Below are 22,253 nucleotides of genomic sequence, written 5' to 3'. Positions count from 1 at the left end.
TGGAACCCGCAGCAGGTGAAATTAATATGTTACCATGGTGACCAAACTGACTCACAAAGGTACACAAACAACAAAGGGAGTCCAAACTAACAGAAAATAACTAAACATGATCCAGACTACGGATCATGACAGTACCCCCTCCTCAAGGACAGATACCAGATGTCCATAAACAAAAACAAGCAGGGTCAAGAGTCACAGGAGGGCGGAGGCAGGAATTGGCAGTGGGTCGCCAGGCCAAGTGTCCCCGAATCCACCGAGGCAAAGTCAAGTGGCAGCGGCGAGTGGAACGCCGCTGCAGCAGGCGAGGCGGGCGACCAGGGAGCGGCCACATCCATGGTCGACGTGGAAGTTGGCACGTCGGCGCCGTCGTAACAGGCGTGGACGCAGCAGAAGACGTGTCAGGCGTGGACGCAGCAGAAGACGTGTCAGGCTTGGACGCAGCAGAAGACGAGACCTGGCTTGGTTCTTGGCATGGCGGTGTTTGGCGGCGTGGAGCTGGTACTGGTACTTGTCGTGGAGCTGGTACTGGTACTTGTCATGGTGCTGGTGCTTGTATTTGTCGTGGAGCTGGTATTGGTACTTGTCGTGGAGCTGGTGCTGGTACTTGCATTTGTCGTGGAGCTGGTGCTGGTACTTGTATTTATCGTGGAGCTGGTACTTGTATTTGGCGTGGTGCTGGTACTGGTACTTGGCGTGGTGCTGGTACTGGTCGTGGAGCTGGTGGAGGCGGCCTAGGAGGAGGTTGCGGCATGGCTAGGCGCAGTTGTGCGACCCCACCCGCACCACTCCCTGCCCCAAACCCCCCCCCCCCCCCCAAGGGGCGGAGACCAGACGCACTTCTTGCGGTCTGGAACCATCTTTCGGGGTGGGTGGAGGGAGGTTAGGAGGTGGGTAGAATCCTCCCCTAAAAAATGTTCAGCCAGTTCATTTTCCTCCCCTAAAAAATGTTCAGCAAGTTCATTTCCCTCCTCCACCTGAGATTGTGTGGGAGGACAGGAAGAAAATGTCCGTGTCGTGGGCGGGACTAGAGCCATGGGGGGCGGAGCTTGGCAATCAAAAGAAGACTGAGGAAATCTAAATTTCAAAAGAATGTCCTGGTAGTGTTTTAACTTTGAATTATAGTATTTTGTAGGTGACTGACACCTGGAGACAGAAGACAAAACAAGAACATTATGGTCTGTGACTTCCTTAGATGACGCCGGCGGAATGATGTCATCGCCGCGGGCCGATTCAGTGACGTCATCAGAAGTGGGGGGAGTGAGCCCTTTTGGACGGCTTCCGTCTTCGCTGACGCGTCCGGTACTGTGGTGGGTCGATGTCCTCGGGCCATACGGAGGTGATCGGGATCAACTTGCCGTTAGGACCCCAGATCAGGTCCTGGCGCTCCAAGGAAGAGTGGCGTAAAGTTTCCGCCTCCATTGCCCTTAATGCCATCCTCGTACCTTTCTCCACCTCTTCGAAGCCCATGGCGAAGGAACTGTTTGCTTGGTCCCTTCTGTCACGTGTGGGTTGCATTTTACTGCGGGATCGTTCCTCCAGTGCAAACATGGACACTCCGGACAACAACGTAAAGGTAATATGATTTAATAACAAAAACACTGGTACAAAAACAGACGAAATACACAAAAGAAACGCGTGCCGAACGCACGGAAGCTAAAGCTAACACTAGCGCAGGTTCAGGAAACAAGAATAGCGTACGTGATTATTGCTTACCGCAAACAAGGGACCAAGACCGACTGACGGGACAAGGCAGGCTTAAATAAGGAAGTAATTAACAAAAACAGGTGTGCGTCTGGAACCCGCAGCAGGTGAAATTAATATGTTACCATGGTGACCAAACTGACTCACGAAGATACACAAACAACAAAGGGAGTCCAAACTAACAGAAAATAACTAAACTAAACATGATCCAGACTACGGATCATGACAGTATTTGGCGAATGTTGTTTTGTCCAAATAATTTTGGCGGTCCTTGAACTCACCGTATTCTGTTTACAAGTACAACTTTCTCTGATGCTGCCACAGAGAAACTTGTCTCATTTTGTCCACCAAATGTTTTATACTGTGCAAAGGTGAGCTTTGTTGACTTTTATTGACTTGTGTGCAGAGCTAATTTGGTCAGTGCATGACTGCAAGATAATTGATGCTAACATGGAGATGTTCTGGGCTAAGGGTCAAAACATCAATGAGAGGTGGTCCCCAGCTGAAGACCCTGCAGCAAAACCTGTTCTGGTATGCGGTCAGGTTTCGGCCTGCCTCAGGGAAGAGGACGCCCCTGCCATGCACAGTCCACCACAGGCACCGGTGGAGGTGCGACATGCCTAAGGCCCAGCGGCAAGACCACCTTGCTGTAATTAAAATGCTATTTAAGCCAGCTGTATGTACATATTGCATCATTTTGCCTAGTTTGCAGGTATATTTGAGATCATTAAATTTCCTTTACTTATGTCCTCTGTGTATTTAATTTCTATTTGCATGTCTCATGACACGTATGCAATATTGGCTGCAATTCTGATAGTTGTTTGTGTGTCATGTTGTTCCAGACCACAGCAAACGTTACCCGGCTTGCAAAGATTGTAATAAATCCATTAGAAGACGACAGCCTGATGTTTTTTTGGACACACACATCTATTCCTTTAGCCATTCATTTCCAGGAGTTATCTTACCCTCTGAGAAGCCTCCATTTCACAAATGTTTTCCAATGTTGCAAAAATGTGTAAAATAAATTTTACATTTCAACATTTCTGTTAACGAAGAATTGTGTCAGCCGCCACACAGCTTTTTTGATAGAAGGCTATTATGGCTAATATAGACACATGTATAATGGGTTGCCCTCATTATTAGACTTATATAAGGCGTTTGAGTTTTTGCGGCTCCAGACAAGATTTTTTTTTTTGTATTTCCGGTCCAATGCCTTCAACATTTCGGGTTGCCAACCTCTGGCCCAGACCTACACTCGCGTAAGAAACTGTGCTAGCACAGTTTAGGGATATTTTCTGTGTTTCATTGAGCGTTACAGTATGCCTTATTCTGACGTTGTGTTTACATGTATGAGTGCACGTGTACCTTTTTTGAGTGTTAATAATGCTACAAAAAAAACTCTAGTAAATTTACTTTAATTTAGTAGCACAGGTGCGACTAGGGAAAAAGCTAGGCATACAGCAATGTAAATATATATATATATATTTTTTTTATAATACCATCAAATTTTTATATTGCAACATTTAAAAAATAGCTAATAATGATAACTGCTGTCCCGTTGTTATACCTTGTTTTATTTACTTTGTTTTTATCATGTTTAGTAGTGTAAGTATTGTACTTTTTAGCACCAGTTGTTAATTTTGCAGTTGTCATTGACAGATTTGGAAGTGTTGAACTTGCCATGTCAAATTGCTAATGCTAATCAGTAGCATGTCGATAGCAAAATCTATTTATTAAGCTATGGCATTTTTGGAAAAGTGGAGCCTTACCTAACTTACATTGGAGCGTTTTTTGAGTCAATTACTGCGTGGCTTAGAAAAGTGCGTCATTAACTCGAGGTAGTTCGGTTGAGTCCGCTCTTAGTGCTCGTGGGATGATTGCCAAGTGCAGAAGTGCAACCTCACACACAACTTAGGTGCCGAAACATGGCATAGATCAGGTGTGTCAAACTCATTTTCATTGAGGGCCACATTCTGGCGACTGAGCTGTCAATTTACAGTTGCTCATTTTATACTGAAATACTGTAAATGTAAAAAGAGTATCAGCGTTTCTTTTATGGTGAATATATTATCAGCTAAGTCATTTATAATTTTAACGCATTTTATTTCCAGGCTTTCACGGGCCATATCAAATTAAATGGCAGGCTCCAAGATTTTATGTGAATCTGTGTGTAGGACTGGCGAGATTCCGTCGTTGCCAAAAAAAATTTACTGGATTCTGTACACATCCCGTCTTGTGATTGATTTCAATTCCGATTCTTGGGGGGACGATTCAATTCAGAATCAATTCTCAATTCTGAATTCAAACAGATTCTCTCAAAATACTATTTGGTATATAAAAGCTCCTCTTTTGGCTGGCGTACGATAACTACACACACGATATAAACAAAGTAGCAGAATGCTTCAATAAGTACTTTGTAAATATTGGAACCAATCGAGAGCAAATCATTCCAAACACTTGGTCAGTTAAGGATGTAAAGGACACAATAGATAGAACCCCCAAATCCATGTTCCTCAAAAACTTGACAAAAGAAGAAATAATCAAAATTTGAAAGAAATGTAAAACTCAGACCTCAACTGACTGCCACGAAATAGACATGAAGCGATAAAAATAGTTCTCAAAGGAATTTCAGAACCTTTAGGATTAAATAAGCTTTGCTTCTTCCTACTCCTTTTCGGATATGATGTAAAGAGAAATTAAATGAAATTATGTGTGATGTATTATACTGTTAGTGTGTTAATGTTGAAAATAAACTGAACTCAATCGATCAATCACCATCTTTCAATGCAGAGTGCGGTGCTATGAGCCAACCAACGTTATGCAAAAACCACATTACGCATAAATCATATAGCCTACTACTAAAGTGGTTCTCAACCTTTTTTCAGTGATGTACCCCATGTGAAAATTGTTTTAATTAAAGTACCCCCTAATCAGAGCAAAGCATTTTTGGTTGAAAAAAATAGATAAAGAAGTAAAATACAGCACTATGTCATCAGTTTTTGATTTATTAAATTGTATAACAGTGCAAAATATTGCTCATTTGTAGTGGTTTTTCTTGAACTTTTTGGAAAAAAAGACGAAAATAACTAAAAACTTGGTGAAAAATAAACAAGTGATTCATTTATAAATTAAGATTTCTACACATAGAAGTAATCATCAACTTAAAGGGCCGTCTTTGTGGATTGTAATAGAGATCCTTTTGTTAACAAAAAAATAAATCTTTAACATCAATATTTATGGAACATGTCCAGAAGAAATCTAGCTGTCAACACTGAAGATCGCATTGTTGTATTTTTTTTTTTTTTACAGTTTATGAACTTACATTCATATTTTGTTGAAGTATTATTCAATAAATATATTAATAAAGGATTTTTGAATTGTTGCTATGTTTAGAATATTTTTTTTAAATCTCACATACCCCTTGGCATACCTTCAAGTACCCCCAGGGGTACGCGCAACCCCATTTGAGAACCACTGTATTCCCATGTCAATACACAAAGTAGAAAATCCTGACATGTAATGCATTATATTGTGCCAAGCAAATACCACCTCGTATGTGTTTGATGCAATTAGCCGTGCTAATGTTGGAACCCATTTCCTCAGCGTATCAGCATATTGAGAACAAAATAGGCACTGACACCACCCATATCCACATAGTCGTAAATATACTTTTTCCTGTCAGTTGGATGACACATCGACATACAGGCTAACGGGCATATACTGTATTTGCCCCATTATCCTTTATGTCGATATGTCATTGACCAGACTAGCATGACAAGCATTTGTTGCGCGAATCTAGCTTTGTTGACAAGGTCATAGATGAGAGCTGGGCAAATATTTTGACTCGAAGACCAGATTGAGAGAAAAAAATGTGTCTGGGGGGGCCAATGTGTATGTGTGTATAAATGATACACACACTGTAAAAATCTGCTGTACAGTGTGTGTGTTTGGGTCCGTTTTTTCAGGAACACTAATACCAAAAGTCACAATGTCCGATAGAGTTCTAAAAACGGTACGACAAACCACTTTAAAAAACGGAATAGAATTTTACCGTTTTTTACTGAATGGTACACCCAAAATGTACATTAAAATAAAGGAAGTGGGATTTCCAATATTAACTATGAACAATAGAAGACTGAATAGTAAAAACAAATGGAGGTCACTCTTCTTTTACTTCTCAAACCAAGCAAAACACGACAAAAACGTAACAAAATAACTTAGATTTATAATTTAGATTTATATCGCGCTTTTCTAGACACTCAAAGCGCTCACAGAGAAATGGGACTCATCAAACAGCAAAATATGAATGCAAAGTGTAATAAACACTTACAATATGGTATATTATCACGTAAAAATCTTTTTCCACATCTGTTTCGGACACATGCATTTCGAGCCGACTGCTCTGAAAACAAATCCCGCCCACTCTGCGAGTAATAAGAAAAACGTTAACGCCTGACTTAACCTAACAAGAATGAAATGAGGAAGTTTGGCGTCAGATGAAAATATCTTCTCCTTCTCCATTGGTCTCCATCTTTCAAAGGCATCCCCGATACAAATCCGCATTTGGTTCCTGGCTTTTTCATGCATATGTAAAGAATCGGAGAAAAGCCTTTTAGATTTAAGGTCTGACAAGTTTAGTAACTTTACCAGTGGCAGTAGTTAGACGAAGATGGCTGTGCTTAACGTGACACACTTACAGACTTTCTAATTAGTCAAACGGTGGAGGACGGGACATGGAAATGAAAACAATAACAACATTTTGGGGCTGTAAATCAAATTTTTACATGAACATATCACAGCTGAACTACTGTTATCAGTTAGAGACAGAGCGAGATTTCCTTTTATTGTCATTCAAATTTAAACTTTACAGTACAGATAAGTACGAAATGTGGTTGCATTTGCTCGTTGTAGTGCAGGATAAAAGTACAATAAGCTGCAGATATAAATAAATAGATTACTGTACAGATAGATGTATTGCATTTTTGCATATGCGTCAACGATTATGGATGTGTGTTATATTGTCTTTATATTCCAGCAAGTTAATCCGTTTTTGGGCAGAATTGAGGGGATTATTATAATGCGTTCAAGAGTCTTATGGTCTGAGGGAAGAAGCAGTTATGAAGGCTGCAGAACCTCTTTCTAGAGTCCAGCAGTGAACAGTCCTTGGTGGGGGTGGGAGGAGTCTCTACTGATTTTCTGAGTCCTGGTCAGGCAGCGTAAAACTAAAATGATGCTATTCGGTAACGGTAGAAGAGAAAGTTAAACACAAATACAAGTAGACAGAGGAGAAGAAATCAACATTTTGGGTGTAATAATAGATGAGGAAATTACCTTTAAATATCATAAAACATATACAGCAAGGTAGCAAGAAATAATTAAACAATGAATACAGCAAAATATGTTGTAGACCAAAAATAAATCCATATTTTCTACTGCTCATTAAAGTTACCCTATCTGAATTATTGTGTAGAAATATAGGGAAATAATTTAAAAAAAGAAAGCTTAACAAAGTATTACAAAAAAGATCAATTAGAATAACACATAATGTTGAATATAGAGAACAGAGAAACCCTTTATCTTTTAAATCAAAATTATTGAAATTCAATGATTAGGTGCTTTTGCAAACAGCTAAAAGTATGTACAAAGCAAACTATAACCTGCTGCCCAAGAATGTACAACAAATCATCTATATAACAGAGGAAAATGTAACTTAAAACATTTGTATGCAGGTACAACACTTAGAATCTTTAGTATATCAGTGTGTGGAATTAAATTATTGAATGGATTAAGCATTTTTTTTTTTCAAACAATGTACTAATAAGATTCACTTTAAGAAACTGTTCAAACTACAAGTGTTTACAAAGTACAAGGGAGAATTAGGACAAATGTATTGAACATACTAAAAATTATATAGTGTTCATCTCATTATCAGGGGCGTCACTAGACCTAATACTGTACTGGGACACACCTGGGGCACAAATAATTCATGTGAGCGTGCACAGCGCGCAAGCATAAACATTTTTAGCACTTATTTATCATAAAAAATACATAAATAGTGCTTTAAACTATGAAATCATATCAGATTATGTTGTATGGATCTTTGATTAACCACCTGAAATTAACTAATGCATTTGACCTACTTGTGCACTTTTTTACTCCAGAATTCTAAACTGCTACTGGTAAAAGCAAAAAGGAAGAGCAATGAATCTTTTTGAAATATTTATTGCAGTAATCATCTGCAAATTTAACATCTACAAAAGTAAAACAAAAAATAAAGCACCCCTACATCTTTGGGTTCTTTTATATTATTTAATTTCCATTAATGGCAATGTGGCTAATCCTATTTTAGATACACAAAACAATAAAGCCACAGTAGTAGAATAAATTAACAACTGTTGTGTGTCTGTTCAGGGACTCATTTTCTGAGAAGTAAACTGTAACGTCTCGTTTTCATATTTGCAAAGTGGTCAATCACTCTGGACAGACATGGAAATATTACAGTAACTGTTATACAGTTGACCAGTGGTTCCCAACTGGTGGGTCGTGACATAAAAGTGGATTGTGTGTCATTTTCAGTGAGTCGCAGTCAGATGTGTGCATGAAAAAACAAAATTTAGGGAGAAAAAAATCAAATTGTGGCAACAAAACCAGGTTATTTTAGCCTTTTTTCTAGTGACTATTAGTGAGTATTTTAGCAAAAGGCAAACCGACTAACAAGTTGGAGGAGGACTCAGGACAGACATGGAAATATATTTAAAAAAAAATCTAAATGGGGCAACAAAACCCGATATTTTCAGCCATCTTTCTGAAAACAAATACAGAAATGTTACTATTTTTTCTGGAAACAAAACCAGATGCTTTAGCTGTAGCCATTTTTCTGGTGACAAAACAAGATTATTTTAGTCAAAGTCGCACCGATTAAAAAGACAAGTCTACTGTCCTATTTTTCTGTGAAATAAACTTGAGTGATTTAAAAATTGGCTCACGACTTGATGATATGGAAAAAATTTTTTCTTCCTGAAGATAAAGCATTTGAGAAGCACTCAACTCACACATGCTGACTCCAAATCATCATTGATGCAGAACCAGCAGACAATAACCAACATTATGTTTCATGTTCATTGGAAATTCCCCCGACAGCTCGTACAGCAAATGAATATGTTTGTCTTGATACAAGAATAATGTTAGCTAACTTAGCATCAACTTAAGACAATGATGTTGCCTAGCTAGCGAGGACTTCACTTACATCTCTCATTCCTCGCTTCTTCTCTGGTGCGGGCGAATAACTTTCTGAAATCCATCTAGGAGTTACAGTTTGAGTCAAATCAAAATCAAAATAATATAATTAACAAATTGTTTTTGGCTAACGTTGCCTACCTCACGCAGTGATTCTCATCTTCCCTCTCTCTCTCTCTCTCTCTCGCTCTCTCACCCGAAGTCTCATCCACACGTGAATAAATTACCATATTAAGTAGCCATGTGCTCATTGTTAGTGGAGTGAATAGAGTAGCAATCAATTACCATACTGAGTAGTGTGTGCGCTGTTCTTTATGTTATGTTTATGTTTTTTTTTATTGGTGAAATTTTTACTGGGGCACTGCAGAACAACAGTGGGCACGTGCTCCAGTGAAATATGTCTGGCGACGCCCCTACTCATTATGTGAATCATAAATTCCTAACTATTTATGTAAATAACTGTTGTATTCAGAATAGATGTACTGTATGTAAATTATGTACAAATCAAGAAAAAGGATGTGTTAGTATAGGAATTGCTATGAGGTAGAAAAAGGGTAGGATCGATATTTAAAATCGGTCCGCCTGCCTTCAAAAGCTCTAGCTTAACGGTTAACATATCCGTCTATGATGTGTTGTGTAGCATGTTCAGCTAATCCTCGTCTTTCAGTGACAATACTTGTATGAACCGTACTTTATTTTCCACCATTGAGGCGAGGATTGCTAGCGGGAATGCTATATTTCGTAAAGACGTTTTTGTTCGCTTGTAGCCGTCAAATTAGCAACACACAGCTAAAATGTGTCATCAGCATACATTATCATGATATGACGATACTCTCAAAAGCTCTATTGCGGGCCAAATGTATCCAATTTATATTGTATATTGTTTATATCGCACAACCCTAATAACTACCTTTTGACTTTTAATAGTCACAGACGTATTTATGGTCCCACTTAAATTTATTAATTAGATATGCATAAATAATTTCTTTTATAATCCGATTGTAGTTCCTGAATCGTAATTGAATTATAAGGGGCCCAAAGAGTACCACCTATACTAGCTACCTACCCTGTCTAGCAAGCCACACAACTACATATCTAACGCTTGAATGTAAATGAAAAAGTATTTCAAATTTATGGATTGTATTGGTATCAAATGGATGCCAAAATGTGCAGTATCGCCCATGCCAAGTAATGTTGTTTTGTGTAGAGATATGACATTCACAAACAAATCGAGTCTTTTGAACAGTTATGTTAAGTGAATGTTTTGTATTTTGTATTTTGAATTTCCAGGATGGTAGAATGTGTTGAAGTTGGAATGATTTGAATCGGTTGAAAAATATGGAAATGGTGGAAGTTTGAAAAATGTCCCGGAAAACCTGTAATCCTATGAAATCTGGGAATTTTGGAATTTGTCAAGGGAAATCCTGCGATTCCCGAATAGGATGAACAGTTTGAAGTTGGAACGGTTTCAATCGGATGAAAAATGTGGAAGGTAAAGCGTGCCAAAATCTGGAGAAGAAGAAGAAGAAGAAGAAGAAGAAGAAGGAAAATCATGTGTGAATGCTTTGGAGCAGGTCGCCCGTAAGGACCAGATGAGTCGCCCGCTGGCTTGTTCTAAAAATAGCTCAAATAGCAGCACTTACCAGTGAGCTGCCTCTATTTTATAAATTGTATTTATTTACTAGCAAGCTGGTCACGCTTTGCTCAACATTTTTAATTCTAAGAGAGACAAAACTCAAAAAGAATTTGAAAATCCAAGAAAATACTTTAAAGACTTGGTCTTCACTTGTTTAAATAAATTCATTTATTTTTTTACTTTGCTTCTTATAACTTTCAGAAAGACAATTTTAGAGAAAAAATACAACCTTAAAAATGATTCTAGGATTTTTAAATACATATAACTGTTTACCTTTTAAATTCCTTCCTCTTCTTTCCTGACAATTTAAATCAATGTTCGAGTAATGTTTTTTTTTTTTTTTATTGTAAAGAATAATAAATACATTATAATGTCATTCTTTATTTCAGCTTCTGTTTTTTCGACAAAGAATATTTGTGAAATATTTCTTCAAACTTATGATTAAAAATCAAAAAAATTATTCTGGCAAATCTAGAAAATCTGTAGAATCAAATGTAATTCTTATTTCAAAGTCTTTGAAATTTCTAGAAGAAAATCTAGAAGAAACAATGATTTGTCTTTGTTAGAAATATAGCTTGGTCCAATTTGTTATATATTATAACAAAGGGCAGATTGGATTTTAACCTATTTAAAACATCAAAATTGTAAAATTCATCTTAATCAGAAAAAATTACTAATGATGTTCCATAAATTATTTTTTTAATTTTTTCAAAAAGATTTGAATTAGCTAGTTTTTGTCTTTATTTTATTTGGTTGAATTTTGAATTTTAAAGAGTCGAAATTGAAGATAAACTGTTTCAAAATTTAATTTTCTTTTTTTTCGTGTTTTCTCCTCTTTTAAACCGTTCAATTAAGTGTTTTTTTTCATCATTTTCTCTCTACAAAACACCTTTCGTAAAAGGAAAAAAATGTACAGACAGAAATACCCATTTATATATATATATATATATATATATATATATATATATTTATTAAAGGTAAATTGAGCAAATTGGCTATTTCTGGCAATTTTTTAAGTGTGTATCAAACCGGTAGCCCTTCGCATTAATCAATACCCAAGAAGTAGCTCTTGGTTTCAAAAAGGTTGGTGACCCCTGCTTTGGAGCATCCATATTCTACCGCTTATTCCCCTTCGGCGTCGCGGGGGATGCTGGAGCCTATCTCAGCTACAATCGGGCGGAAGGCGGCGTACACCCTGGCCAGGGCTGCTTTGCAGCATTCACACAATAATAACAAGACATTCTTTTGAACAGCTCTTTTAAAGGAAAGGAGCCATCTCTAGTATTAAAGGCCTACTGAAACCCACTACTACCAACCACACAGTCTGATAGTTTATATATCAATGATGAAATATAAACATTGCAACACATGCCAATACGGCCTTTTTAGTTTTAAATTTCCCGGGAGTTTCTTCTTGAAAACGACGCGTAATGATGATGTGTACGCGTGACCTCACGGAATGTTAGGAAATATGAGCGCTGTACACACACACAGCTAAAAGTCGTCTGCTTTAACCGTGTAATTACACAGTATTTTGGAGATCTGTGTTGCTGAATGTTTTGCAATTTGTTCAATTAATATTGGAGAAGTCAAAGTACAAAGATGAAGTTGGGAAACTTTAGCCTTTAACCACACAAACACCTTCTGCTCTCCAATCCGGCGTTTAAAATTCCTGGAGGTGAAACTTTATTATGGATCAGAACATGGATCCCGACCGAATGTCAACCAGTAGGTTTCGGTGAGAAAATTGTGGTAAAAAGTAGCTTCTTACCGGAGATCAGCTGAGCTTGCATAAAGCTGCGGTCGACTTCCCTGAGACACTGGTGTCGAGACACCCATGGACACGCACCTCCGACTATCAGGTACTGTTAAACTCACTAAAACACTAGCAACACAATAGAAAGATAAGAGATTTCACAGAATTATCCTAGTAAATGTGTCTAAAAACATCTGAATCCGTCCCAATGCAATCGCGTTTTTTTTTAACTATTTTTTTTTCTAGTCCGTCGCTATCAATATCCTGAAACACAAATCTTTCATCCTCGCTCAAATTAATGGGGAAATTGTCGTTTTCTCGGTCCGAATAGCTCTTTTTGTTGGAGGCTCCCATTAAAAACAATGTGAATATGTGGGGAGCCATCAACGGGTGACATCATTGTCTGCAACTTCCGGTAGAGGCAGGGCTTTTCTGTTAGCGACCAAAAGTAGAAAACTTTATCGTCGATGTTCTCTACTAAATTCTTTCAGCAAAAATATGGCAATATCGCGAAATGATCAAGTATGACACATAGAATGGACCTGCTATCCCCGTTTAAATAAGAAAATCTCCTTTCAGTGGGCCTTTATCATTTTGCGATATTGCCATATTTTTGCTGAAAGGATTTAGTAGAGAACATTGACGATATAGTTCGCAACTGTCGGTGTTAAGAGAAAAGCCCTGCCTCTACCGGAAGTCGCAGACAATGACGTCGCAAGTGTGGGGGCTCCTCACATATTCACATTGATTTTAATGGGAGCCTCCAAAAAAAAGTGCTATTCGGACCGAGAAAACGGCAATTTCCCCATCAATTTGAGCAAGAATGAAAGATTGGTGTTTGAGGATATTGATAGCGACGGACTAGAAACAAAAAAAAAAAAAACCTGATTGCATTGGGACGGATTCAGATGTTTTTAAACACATTTACTAGGATAATTCTGGGAAATCCCTTATCTTTCTATTGTGTTGCTAGTGTTTTAGTGAGTTTAATATTACCTGATAGTCGGAGGTGTGTGTCCACGGGTGTGTTGACGCCAATGTCTCAGGGAAGTCGACGGCAGCTTCATGGATGGCCCAAGCTCAGCTTTTCTCCGGTAAGAAGCGACTTTTTAACCACAATTTTCTCACCGAAACCTGCTGGTTGACATGTGGTCTTGGATTCATGTTCGCTTGACCGCGCTCTGATCCATACTAGATTTTCACCTCCAGGAATTTTAAACAAGGAATCACCGTGTGTTTGTGTGGCTAAAGGCTAAAGCTTCCCAACTCCATCTTTCTACTGTGACTTCTCCAATATTAATTTAACAAATTGCAAAAGATTCAGCAACACAGATCTCCAAAATACTGTATAATTATTCCGTTAAAGCAGACGACTTTTAGCTGTGTGTGCGCAGCGCTCATACTTCCTAAAAACCCGTGACGTCACGTGTACACGTCATCATTACACAACGTTTTCAAGACGAAACTCCCGGGAAATTTAAAATTGCAATTTAGTAAACTAAAAAGGCCGTATTGGCATGTGTTGCAATGTTAATATTTCCTCATTGATATATAAACTATCTGACTGCGTGGTGGATAGTAGTGGGTTTCAGTAGGCCTTTAATGTTACCTGATAGTAGGGGGTGTGTCTCCAAGGGTGTGTTGACGCGCAATGTCTGAGGGAAGTCAACGGCAGCTTTATGGATGGCCCAAGCTCAGCTTTTCTCCGGTAAGAAGCGACTTTTTAACCACAATTTTCTCACCGAAACCTGCTGGTTGACATGTGGTCTTGGATTCATGTTCGCTTGACCGCGCTCTGATCCATAGTAGATTTTCACCTCCAGGAATTTTAAACAAAGAATCACGTCGGTTTGTGTGGCTAAAGGCTAAAGCTTCCCAACTCCATCTTTCTACTGTGATTTCTCCAATATTAATTGAAGAAATTGCAAAAGATTCAGCAACACAGATCTCCAAAATACTGTATAATTATGCCGTTAAAGCAGACGACTTTTAGCTGTGTGTGCGCAGCGCTCATACCTCCTAAAAACCTGTGACGTCACGTGTACACGTCATCATTACACGACGTTTTCAAGACGAAACTCCCGGGAAATTTAAAATTGCAATTTAGTAAACTAAAAAGGCCGTATTGGCATGGGTTGCAATGTTAATATTTCATCATTGATATATAAACCATCTGACTGCGTGGTGGATAGTAGTGGGTTTCAGTAGGCCTTTAATGTTACCTGATAGTAGGGGGTGTGTCTCCAAGGGCGTGTTGAGGCGCAATGTCTCAGGGAAGTCAACGGCAGCTTTATGGACGGCACAAGCTCAGCTTTTCTCCGGTAAAAGCAACTTTTTAACCACAATTTTCTCACCGAAACCTGCTGGTTGACATGTGGTCTTGGATTCATGTTCGCGCGCTCTGATCCATAGTAGATTTTCACCTCCAGGAATTTTAAACAAGGAATCACGTTGGTTTGTGTGGGTAAAGGCTAAAGCTTCCCAACTCCATCTTTTTACTGTGACTTCTCCAATATTAATTGAAGAAATTGCAAAAGATTCAGCAACACAAATCTCCAAAATACTGTATAATTATGCCGTTAAAGCAGACGACTTTTAGCTGTGTGTGCGCAGCGCTCATACTTCCTAAAAACCCGTGACGTCACGTGTACACGTCATCATTACACAACGTTTTCAAGACGAAACTCCCGGGGAAATTTAAAATTGCAATTTAGTAAACTAAAAAGGCCGTATTGGCATGTGTTGCAATGTTAATATTTCCTCATTGATATATAAACTATCTGACTGCGTGGTGGATAGTAGTGGGTTTCAGTAGGCCTTTAATGTTACCTGATAGTAGGGGGTGTGTCTCCAAGGGTGTGTTGACGCGCAATGTCTGAGGGAAGTCAACGGCAGCTTTATGGATGGCCCAAGCTCAGCTTTTCTCCGGTAAGAAGCGACTTTTTAACCACAATTTTCTCACCGAAACCTGCTGGTTGACATGTGGTCTTGGATTCATGTTCGCTTGACCGCGCTCTGATCCATAGTAGATTTTCACCTCCAGGAATTTTAAACAAAGAATCACGTCGGTTTGTGTGGCTAAAGGCTAAAGCTTCCCAACTCCATCTTTCTACTGTGACTTCTCCAATATTAATTTAACAAATTGCAAAAGATTCAGCAACACAGATCTCCAAAATACTGTATAATTATTCCGTTAAAGCAGACGACTTTTAGCTGTGTGTGCGCAGCGCTCATACTTCCTAAAAACCCGTGACGTCACGTGTACACGTCATCATTACACAACGTTTTCAAGACGAAACTCCCGGGAAATTTAAAATTGCAATTTAGTAAACTAAAAAGGCCGTATTGGCATGTGTTGCAATGTTAATATTTCCTCATTGATATATAAACTATCTGACTGCGTGGTGGATAGTAGTGGGTTTCAGTAGGCCTTTAATGTTACCTGATAGTAGGGGGTGTGTCTCCAAGGGTGTGTTGACGCGCAATGTCTGAGGGAAGTCAACGGCAGCTTTATGGACGGCACAAGCTCAGCTTTTCTCCGGTAAAAAGCGACTTTTTAACAACAATTTTCTCACCGAAACCTGCTGGTTGACATGTGGTCGGGATTCATGTTCGCTTGACCGCGCTCTGATCCATAGTAAAGTTTCACCTCCAGGAATTTTAAACAAGGAATCACGTTGGTTTGTGTGGGTAAAGGCTAAAGCTTCCCAACTCCATCTTTTTACTGTGACTTCTCCAATATTAATTGAAGAAATTGCAAAAGATTCAGCAACACAGATCTCCAAAATACTGTATAATTATGCCGTTAAAGCAGACGACTTTTAGCTGTGTGTGCGCAGCGCTCATACCTCCTAAAAACCTGTGACGTCACGTGTACACGTCATCATTACACGACGTTTTCAAGACGAAACTCCCGGGAAATTTAAAATTGCAATTTAGTAAACTAAAAAGGCCGTATTGGCATGGGTTGCAATGTTAATATTTCATCATTGATATATAAACCATCTGACTGCGTGGTGGATAGTAGTGGGTTTCAGTAGGCCTTTAATGTTACCTGATAGTAGGGGGTGTGTCTCCAAGGGTGTGTTGACGCGCAATGTCTCAGGGAAGTCAACGGCAGCTTTATGGACGGCACAAGCTCAGCTTTTCTCCGGTAAAAAGCGACTTTTTAACAACAATTTTCTCACTGAAACCTGCTGGTTGACATGTGGTCGGGATTCATGTTCGCTTGACCGCGCTCTGATCCATAGTAAAGTTTCACATCCAGGAATTTTAAACAAGGAATCACCGTGTGTTTGTGTGGCTAAAGGCTAAAGCTTCCCAACTCCATCTTTCTACTGTGACTTCTCCAATATTAATTTAACAAATTGCAAAAGATTCAGCAACACAGATCTCCAAAATACTGTATAATTATGCCGTTAAAGCAGACGACTTTTAGCTGTGTGTGCGCAGCGCTCATACTTCCTAAAAACCCGTGACGTCACGTGTACTCGTCATCATTACACGACGTTTTCAAGACGAAACTCCCGGGAAATTTAAAATTGCAATTTAGTAAACTAAAAAGGCCGTATTGGCATGTGTTGCAATGTTAATATTTCCTCATTGATATATAAACTATCTGACTGCGTGGTGGATAGTAGTGGGTTTCAGTAGGCCTTTAATGTTACCTGATAGTAGGGGGTGTGTCTCCAAGGGCGTGTTGAGGCGCAATGTCTCAGGGAAGTCAACGGCAGCTTTATGGACGGCACAAGCTCAGCTTTTCTCCGGTAAAAGCAACTTTTTAACCACAATTTTCTCACCGAAACCTGCTAGTTGACATGTGGTCTTGGATTCATGTTCGCGCGCTCTGATCCATAGTAGATTTTCACCTCCAGGAATTTTAAACAAGGAATCACGTTGGTTTGTGTGGGTAAAGGCTAAAGCTTCCCAACTCCATCTTTTTACTGTGACTTCTCCAATATTAATTGAAGAAATTGCAAAAGATTCAGCAACACAAATCTCCAAAATACTGTATAATTATGCCGTTAAAGCAGACGACTTTTAGCTGTGTGTGCGCAGCGCTCATACCTCCTAAAAACCTGTGACGTCACGCGTACACGTCATCATTACACAACGTTTTCAAGACGAAACTCCCGGGAAATTTAAAATTGCAATTTAGTAAACTAAAAAGGCCGTATTGGCATGTGTTGCAATGTTAATATTTCATCATTGATATATAAACTATCTGACTGCATGGTGGATAGTAGTGGGTTTCAGTAGGCCTTTAATGTTACCTGATAGTAGGGGGTGTGTCTCCAAGGGTGTGTTGACGCGCAATGTCTCAGGGAAGTCAACGGCAGCTTTATGGACGGCACAAGCTCAGCTTTTCTCCGGTAAAAAGCGACTTTTTAACAACAATTTTCTCACCGAAACCTGCTGGTTGACATGTGGTCGGGATTCATGTTCGCTTGACCGCGCTCTGATCCATAGTAAAGTTTCACCTCCAGGAATTTTAAACAAGGAATCATCGTGTGTTTGTGTGGCTAAAGGCTAAAGCTTCCCAACTCCATCTTTCTACTGTGACTTCTCCAATATTAATTTAACAAATTGCAAAAGATTCAGCAACACAGATCTCCAAAATACTGTATAATTATGCCGTTAAAGCAGACGACTTTTAGCTGTGTGTGCGCAGCGCTCATACTTCCTAAAAACCCGTGACGTCACGCGTACACCATCATTACACGACGTTTTCAAGAAAAAAACTCCTGGGAGATTTAAAATTGCAATTTAGTCAACTAAAAAGGCCGTATTGGCATGTGTTGCAATGTTAATATTTCATCATTGATATATAAACTATCAGACTGCGTGGTGGGTATTAGTGGGTTTCAGTAGACCAGGGGTGCCCATTACGTCGATCGCGAGCTACCAGTCGACCCCGAGGGCTGTGTCAGTCGATCTCCAACCAGGCTTTTAAAAAAAATAGACCTAAAAATTTGTGATTATCAATATTCACCAAGACGTCACTTAAATGACATTCACGGTACCGGAGGGTCTTGTGAGATGACGCTGGCTGCTGCAAGATCATTATTATGAAAATATGACCGAGAGGAAGGCGAGAAACACTTTTTATTTCAACAGACTCTCGCACCGTACCTTCCGTCAAAACTCTAAAGGCCGACTGCACATTTCCTATCTTCACAATAAAAGCCCTGCTTCATGCTGCCTGCGCTAACTAAATACAGAGTCTCGGAAAACTGGCGTGCACAAGCGATCCCTCAGAAAGCTGGCGTGCACATCACTTGTGCACGCCAGCTTTCCGAGACTCTTATTTTGTTAGCGCAGGCAGCATGAAGCAGGGCTTTTATTGTGAAGATAGGAAATGTGCCTTTAGAGTTTTGACGGAAGGGACGGCGCGAAAGTCTGTTGAAATAAAAAGTGTTTCTCGCCTTCCTCTCTGTCATTTTTTCATAATAATGAACTGGCAGCAGCCAGCGTCATCTCACAAGACCCTCGGGTGCCGTGAATGTCAATCAAGCAAGCTACGGAATTTGCTGCCAATGTTTTTCTTGTAAAGTTGTATGGAAGCTGGATGAATTAGATGCCAAAAACCAACCACTTTCATGTGGTATTGTACAAAAAGGACAACTTTTTTTCTCCTCCATTTGAAAATGTGGGCGTTATCATCATTACTGTCTGATTCCAATCAATGCAAGTCATCAGAATCAGGTAATACACCAACTTATATTCTTGTCTTTGAGAAAGAAAGACATCTATATGTGTTACACATGCTTATATTATCATTAAACACATTTAACTTGTTTAAAAAAATGTCTCTTTCATAAATAAATAAATATAAATGATATATATAAATGAGGTAGATCCCCTCGAGTTGGTCAATTGAAAAGTAGCTCGCCTGCAGAAAAAGTGTGGGCACCCCTGCAGTAGACCTTTAAGTGAATAACAAAATGTGTTCGTCCTCACCACTAAAAGGCGCTGTGGGCAAACAGTCAGGTGTTCTTTTTAAGTAATGTAGAAAAAGTGTAAATTAACGTTAACTAAGCTAATGAGGGAGTCATTTAAGATTGCTTGTTTGCCCGGTGTCGGATAAAGACTAGCTGCAAAAAAATAGTGAATTATGTAACACCAAGCATATTTTCCAACTAAATTTTGTGACCCACCGTGTAAGAAGGCCACCTTCCTGCTCACGACCGGCAAAGTCCTGTTAAGTCCGAGCACTCGGTCCAAATGGAAGGCGAACACCTCCACCGAGTCCACCGGGTCGTGGATGAGCCCGCACGGTCCTCGGCACAGGTGAGTGCTGTTCTGCGGCTCCTCCTCCAAGATCAGCAGCGGTCTCGAGGAGGCTGGCGCGTGGACGCGCACGACTCTGGCACTGGCGAGAGCGCGCATGGTGGCCACGTCGCGCGCGCTGAGCCATGGCGGCGCGGTCTTGCTATAAATCCGGATCGGACTCACAGGAGGGTCCGCTCCTTCTGCTCTCCAATCTGGCGGGTTCGAGCTCCGTTGTGTGTAAGTCCGTTTGGCTTTAATGGACTCTTGATGTTCGCGTGTGATTCTTCTCGCTTTGCTCCTCAGTTTGGGTCGGATCGTGCCGCGAATGTTGGCCGGTTTGAGGCGCTTGGACTTCAAAGTGATGTACACCACGTTGGGGCGGGTCGGAACCGACACGTCCTCATTTAGCAAAACACTCACCCGCACTTTTGCTCCATTCCGGCTCAGCAGACCAAAGTCCACTTTACACCGAAAACATAAATAAACAACATATATGAGTGCGAGCAGTAAAGTCATTTTTGGAAGGGAGTACCTCCGGCACCAGAACCGTGACAGGCAGTGGAAGTGGCGCTTTGGACCCATTTATGTTCTTGTCATGGTGGATGAGCTCCAAACTGAGGCTGGTTTTGGATGGGAGTCATGGGACTATTTCATTTGACAGGATGCAACTGCGCCCTGGAAAAACTTGCTACTGACCCACATGGACCTGCCAGAATTTTATCCCCTCCCAACCTCCCCGTTGGTACCAGGAACATGACATGTGGACACTACTGTGCAAACGGCGTCGTAGTTTTAGCAAAGCTGTTTATATACTAGTTCAGGGGTCACCAACCTTTTTGAAACCAAGAGCTACTTCTTGGGTACTGATTAATGCAAAGGGCTACCAGTTTGATACACACTTAAATAAATTGCCAGAAATAGCCAATTTGCTCAATTTACCTTTAATAAAAAATAAAAAAAAAATGTATATATATCTATATATATATATGTATATATATATATATATATATATATATATATATATATATATATATATATATATATATATATATATCTATATATATATATATATACACTGTATTTTTCGGAGTATAAGTCGCACCTGCCGAAAATAAAGAAGGAAAAAAAAACATATAAGTCGCACTGTAGTATAAGTTGCATTTTTGGGGGGGATATTCATTTGATAAAACCCAACACCAATAATAGACATTTGAAAGGCAATTTAAAATACATAAAGAATAGTGAATAAGTGTACGTTATATGACGCATAAATAACCAACTGAGAAGGTGCCTGGTATATTAACATGACATATTATGGTAAGAGTCATTCAGATAACTATAACATGTAGAACATGCTATAACTTTACCAAATAATCTGTCACTCCTAATCGCTAAATCCTATGAAATCTTATACGTCTAGTCTCTTACGTGAATGAGCTAAATAATATTATTTGATATTTCACGGTAATGTGTTAATAATATCACACATAAGTCGCTCCTGAGTATAAGTCGCACCCCTGGCCAAACTATGAAAAAAAACTGCGATTTATAGTCCGAAAAATACGGTGTGTATATATATATATATATATGTATATATATATATATATATATATGTGTATATATATATATATATATATATATATATATATATAGAGTAAAATGGGTATTTCTGTCTGTCATTCCGTCGTACATTTTTTTTTTCCTTTTATGGAAGGTTTTTTGTAGAGAATAAATGATGAAAAAAACACTTAATTAGACGGTTTAAAAGAGGGGAAAACAGAAAAAAAATGAAGATTCAATTTTGAAACATAGTTTATCTTCAATTTCGACTCTTTGAAATTCAAAATTCAACCAAAAAAAAAAGACGAGAAAAACTAGCTAATTCAGGTCTTTTTGAATAAATAAATAAAGAATTTATGGAACATTATTAGTAATTTTTCCTGATTAAGAATCATTTTAGAATTTTGATGACATGTTTTAAATAGGTTAAAAGCCAATCTGCATTTTGTTAGAATATATAACAAATTGGCCCAAGCTATATTTCTAAGAAAGACAAATCATTATTTCTTTTAGATTTTCCAGAACAAACATTTTAAAAGAAATTCAAAAGACTTTGAATTAAGATTTAAATTTGATTCTAAAGATTTTCTAGATTTGCCAAAATATTTTTTTAATTTTAATTATAATAAGTTTGAAGAAATATTTCACAAATATTCTTTGTCGAAAAAACAGAAGCTAAGAGGAAGAATTAAATTTAAAATGTATTTATTATTCTTTACAATAAAAACAAATACATTTAATTGAACATTGATTTACATTTTCAGGAAAGAAGAGGAAAGAATTTAAAAGGTAAAAAGGTATATGTGTTTAAAAATCCTAAAATCATTTTTAAGGTTGTATTTTTTCTCTAAAATTGTCTTTCTGAAAGTTATAAGAAGCAAAGTAAAAACATTAATTAATTTATTTGAACAAGTAAAGACTAAGTCTTTAAAATATTGTCTTGGATTTTCAAATTCTATTTGAGTTTTGTCTCTCTTAGAATTAAAAATGTCAAGCAAAGCGAGACCAGCTTGCTAGTAAATAAATAAAATTAAAAAAAATAAAGCTATTTGTAGAACAGGCCAGCGGGCTACTTATCTGGGCCTTACGGGC

At 38.7% G+C, this 22,253-nt stretch overlaps 1 protein-coding gene across 1 annotated transcript in view; it reads right to left on the bottom strand.

Moving 5' to 3' along the window:
- The window catches only part of gask1b (golgi associated kinase 1B), a 43,685-nt gene extending 23,444 nt beyond the window's left edge, over positions 1–20,241 (bottom strand). Inside the window, exon 1 of the mRNA XM_061891773.1 lies at positions 19,487–20,241. Within this exon, the coding sequence (XP_061747757.1) occupies positions 19,487–20,183 (697 nt within the window). The 5' untranslated portion in view covers positions 20,184–20,241. The remainder of the gene's footprint in view (positions 1–19,486) is intronic.
- Positions 20,242–22,253: the final 2,012 nt, after the last annotated feature.

The sequence above is a fragment of the Nerophis ophidion genome, linkage group LG29, assembly GCF_033978795.1.
Source record: "Nerophis ophidion isolate RoL-2023_Sa linkage group LG29, RoL_Noph_v1.0, whole genome shotgun sequence".
Classification (NCBI taxonomy): Eukaryota; Metazoa; Chordata; class Actinopteri; order Syngnathiformes; family Syngnathidae; genus Nerophis; species Nerophis ophidion.
The sequence above is the reverse complement of the archived record's forward strand: the minus strand, read 5'-3'. Positions and strand labels throughout refer to the sequence as shown.